Source organism: Zophobas morio, unplaced genomic scaffold (genome assembly GCF_036711695.1).
Source record: "Zophobas morio isolate AGI-343-1 ecotype UQ-CSIRO unplaced genomic scaffold, CSIRO_AGI_Zmor_V1 ptg000017l, whole genome shotgun sequence".
NCBI classification, from domain to species: domain Eukaryota; kingdom Metazoa; phylum Arthropoda; class Insecta; order Coleoptera; family Tenebrionidae; genus Zophobas; species Zophobas morio.
The window spans coordinates 16,242,139-16,247,227 of record NW_026972122.1 but is presented as its reverse complement, the minus strand read 5'-3'; the positions used below and the strand labels follow the sequence as shown (position 1 = coordinate 16,247,227).

The window sequence follows — 5,089 nt, the reverse complement described above, 5'->3', positions numbered from 1 at the left end:
ATCATTTGCGCACCCAAGAAAATTAAAATGTCGACAATTTGACATGCACACTATTGAAATTTAAAAATAAAGTAACGATTACATTTTAACTCTGAACTAAACTTATCAAGTGAAAACTTTTATTGTAAGGTATATTGATGTATTAACACTTTGAAATATATTTAAAGTTCATATTTGCACCATAAAAACCAGGTATTAAGTATCGAATAATATTACAGGGCAAGTCGCTAGGGCCATCTTATGTATCTTTACTGTTTCATCTTTGTTCTTACAGTACGGCATGCGGTCGGTGACGCGCCGTGACATTCTCATTTGCATTGAAATGGTCCCCAATTCAAGCAGTCTGCTCCCGGTATCCTGAAGCCTGTTGAGAACTTACGCTACTGCCTGCTATTTCTGCAACCGCAGTATAAAACAATCCAGTCGTTGCTTTTATATCATTCGATTATTATCGCTAGAAGAAAGTATGTTTATCGCGTAACTACGTAAAAATTTAATTAACATGTTCTTATAAATTATAACAATGGGTAACGAAGCAGTATAGTTAATACGGAGACTTTAAACAATCCAAAATAAAATATTTTGTTTGCAGTGTTTAACAGTTTGTACAAAAAGTAGGTCGTTATGAAAAAATGTATATTAAATTAAATAGTTTTTCAGCTCCGACATTTGAATGTAAAAGTACTGATCGATATTGACGTTTTTTTTATTACCGGTTTGTTACAATCCAACTGGTTTTTCTATCATGGTTTTTCTGTTATATCGAAATACCTTCCTATGAATCTGAAAGAATCGTATTTTTCTGAACCCTGTACTTTCAAACCTTGTTATAAAAAAGTCTATTACACCGAGTCTTGTTACATCAGATTCTGTTGTTTGGAATTCTGTAATAATGAATTGCCTACGCGTAAATAATTTGAAGTTTTGTAGTCTTTTTGTATTATATATCTTTCTTCCGCATAGCTCAGTTTAATCCTCCCTCTGTTGTTTTAGTTCTTACGAGTACACCATTGCAATGAAAGATGTGAGTGAAATGTGAGTTTTTAGTCGCATTGTCGTGAGATTTCAAATATCAAAATTATTCTTTTACAAATATGAGACACGAAAGTTAACAACCAAGATAATTAAAAAAATTAAAGACTAAAATTTAAAGTAAAATTTGATTCAAATTTAAGAGGTAAGTATTCAGGGGTTTAAAAGATGATAGTTTTCAACTTATTTTTCAACAAAATAATATTCAATAGGAACGCTTCTGAAAACCCGTGAGCAATATTTTGATGCAAAGTGCTAAATACTTAAAGACACAATCTAAGTACTATTAACATTATGTGGAAGGCAAGATTAAAATTTTGCTTAACGTTTATCATTTAATGCTGCTGAAATACATTCAGTGATGTATTTTATTTTAACGGCATAATTTGTCGTAAAATTTTCAATTTTTCTATGAAAAGAGCTATTTAATAAAGAACCTTCAAGCGCTGGTATGTACATACGTCTAAAAATATGGTAATGGGACAAAATTAAGCCCAATATTTAGGAACAAATTTGTGTAGGGTATCGAAAAGAATGTTGTCAGCGAAATTTTGTGAAAGACGGTATATCAAGAATTTAAAAAAGCTTCCGTCTTAACTACACAGTGGATCTGGGTTAATATCGCAAATATGGCGAATACTGTGAAAATCCGACAAGCGAATGACAAAAGAGATTTAATCATAATATTTGATCTAGGTATAGAATAACAGAATGCGTGTATTCAGTCGTGGAACGCAAAACTTAATTCTGAACATAAGCCAAATAAAATCAACTTGATTGTGCAAAAGTTTGAAAAGAAATATAGCTATTTACTATTAAATTACACCGTTTTTCTAAAGGTATGACATTGAGTGTTATGCTATTTAGCTTGCCCCAAGCAAAGACCAAAATTTAAATCGAGCTGAATCTTTTTACAGTACCTACTCTTGAGAATTGATTCGATAAAATATTTTTACATCATCACCGTTTGTTTGTATAAATAACCTCAGCAGTATCATTAATTAATAAAATAAGAATAACAAAGTACCCAAGTTCGACCCCTGTGGAAGCCCCGATTCATTTCTAGAAATAAAGATACTGATTAGTTTACCGCAGTTGTCAATGGTTCAAGCTGATTTTTGAGTGAAACACGCTAAATTAAATACCACAAATCTTTGTTCTATAATAATAATAATCTTTATTCATGTTATATGTACAAAATACTTACACACGTGGCACGTCAAAACAGTACACACAATATTATGTACAAAAATGATACAACAAAAAAACATGTTGACGGCAAGTGACTGATGACTTTACTTCCCACGATATTTTCCAGATTTTACGTAAACGTTTCAGAATGAGAATGAATAATTTAAATTTTAATAGAGGCATGGCAGAGATTATAGGTGTCCTTACGAAAAAAACTTGGAATGCTATCAGTTCTTTGTGTGAAGGTGTTTTGGCTTTAATATTGATTATAGCTGGTGGAGATGCAAGTTCTTTATCGTTATAACGCGTTATAAACCTTTCTTTTTATTAACAAGTGACCAACATCTTTTGGGTGCTTGGGAGATAGAGTTTTCTTAGTTGGATAGGTAGATGTTGTACACCTTACTTCGTTAATCAGTGTTTTACGGTGTAAACGAAATTCTTTGAATCTGTTGTAATAATACAACAACCACATTAACTTGATGGTCAAATTAATTTGCACATAAAAGATTTCTATTTTAAAAATATTGCAAAAACAGTATGGGACTGGTATTGAACAAAACTTGGTACGATGTCTTTTCAGTTCCCGAGCGTAAGCTGAGGAAGTATTGCAACACTGTCTATCCGACGAATCGCTACTTTCATGTTTTTTAGATGTCCCATGATTCCTACAATATGAAAAAATAAGTCTCCAGTTTTCGTCTGTCTGTCATCTGTCTGTGTCAATTTTTATTAGACAGCTAATCACCGAAACTACTATACCGATTATTACAAATTTTATATTTTTATTAGGAATATCGTGGAGATGACAAAGCGTTAACAAAAATTTCTAATTTTACAATTTTTCAAAGACGGTGGATGTGGTGGACTGTTTTTTACGAGCAAGGAAAGTTTTGTCGAAGTAATTTTCGACCAATTTTGTTCACATAAGTGACATGCAGGAAATTGTACTTCAGTGAAATTATTTATTTGATTTTCAAATGTATCACATACAGCACTAAAGTGTTCGTTTAAAATTCAAGACGACTAATAAAATCTTAGAAAGCGTCATTTTACTGGTTACTTAGAAGCTTCGCCAAGAGGATTGCCCTTCCAAGGATAAACTGCTGGACATGGAACGCAGCTCATCATGTATCTCTCTTGATTGTCTTCATTCATGAGACGACAACTAATTTTATGGCAATCTGCCGTCCGACCACTGTGATCAGGTACTTTGTACTGACTTGCAGAAACGGGATTCTTAATCCACTGCAATATGTCTTGAACCGATACCAAGAATACATCATCAAGACTTTTAATTTTATCCAAAAATGCTACAAACCCTTCGTAGCTATTCTCAGTAAACAAGAACCAGTATGAATCTAAGCGAAGGGTTAGCGGTTCGCGGTTATCATTTCTAACTGCATCTACTTCATTATATAGCCAAGTAGCAATTTCGTCGGCAGTTCCCCTGAAACATTTATTTAAATTTTTGATATTGTAATAAGAATTAACTTACGCCACCAAACACGTTGCCAGAGAATTGCATTCTGTATTATTAGCGCCTTTGATGTTTGTTATAGGTGCCACCCAAAAATTAGGATGTGAATCTTTTGGACATTGTATCGTAGCAGAACACTTTTGATTGGAAGCATACGTCAAAGTATAAGGCAAAATACGTTCTGTGGAATATGTCGGCCAAGAATTGTCGTAACCGAGACCAGAAGTCACATAAGCATTAATACTAGTATCTCCTTCTATCTGAAGCTGAGGAGTTCTAACTCCTACAATATCTTCAGCAGGAATATTTGCAAAAGTTGATATAATAGTCTTTTGTCCACTGAATTCTTGCTCTAGATCGTCAGGAGTAGCTTCACGCCAGTATGTTTGATTAGGTGTTTTTCTGAAATAATATTACATATTTATGTCATATCATACGGTAGTAAATGTAAACGTAATTACGTTATTGAATGATCTCCAATTTCGTATCCACGCAAATAGAGATCTTGCACTAAATAATAGTCGGTGTATTCGTGTGGTACATAAAAGGTGAGACCAACTGGACTACCATCAGGATTTGTTCTGTCAAAAAACAAAGGCTGCAAGTAGTTATCATAAAGCGTCTGAACAATGGATTCACTAACGGTAATCGCTATAAGCTGTAATATAAGACATTAAATTAACTATCACTATGAGGTAGAAAATTTACTTGTGGTGCTGGATCGTCTGCATTATTAATTGGATTAATACGTGAAGAACAACGACAATCATCTTCAATCTTGCACTTATCTGCAGTGCATATTTCGGCTGCTTTTAATGATGGATGAGCGTAAACCGAAAGGGAGCACAAAATCACCAGCACTGCTAGCTTCATGTTGAAGTTTTTACTTTAAACCTTCAAGTAGGACATCATTTTATATTGTGTTAAGATCAGATAAAAACTATTTTTTATGTAAACTTCTGTTATCATTTGAGATAACTTAAGTTTCTAGAGCGACCATTTAAATTTACCATCAAGTATGCGCTTCTATTGATTGATTTTGACACTATGTATAAAATAGTCAATCGAAGTTCGAAATTTTTGTAATAATATTTTTTTAACGTTCGTTAAAAAAAGTGTAACATTTTTTATTAATTTTTGTTTATAAAGGATACGTTTATTTCATCACACTAGAAGCGTGAAAAATGTGTCATAGTGGTTCACGCATTTGAGTGAAAAAAAGTGTCGTAGCGTGGCATTTTTTAACGGAACTAAAATATAGAACCCTGCCGTTGCTATAATAATTAATAAACACAAGTGGTTTGTATGAATTTTCTCGGTGTGTTGTGGTAATTTGTATGCTCGGACAATGGAATCGGACAGCGATGAAGATTTCTCGTGCACCCT

The 5,089-nt window shown here is 33.1% G+C and overlaps 1 protein-coding gene across 1 annotated transcript; it reads right to left on the bottom strand.

Moving 5' to 3' along the window:
- Positions 1-3,168: 3,168 nt before the first annotated feature.
- Positions 3,169-4,614, bottom strand: LOC135130454 (chitin deacetylase 8-like). The gene is made up of 4 exons (XM_064057837.1): positions 4,412-4,614; positions 4,165-4,361; positions 3,722-4,105; positions 3,169-3,673 (listed from the first exon to the last, which is right to left on the bottom strand). The coding sequence occupies exons 1-4, from the start codon at positions 4,574-4,576 to the stop codon at positions 3,283-3,285; spliced, it is 1,137 nt and encodes a 378-aa protein (XP_063913907.1). The 5' UTR covers positions 4,577-4,614; the 3' UTR covers positions 3,169-3,282.
- Between the last annotated feature and the right edge of the window lie 475 nt (positions 4,615-5,089).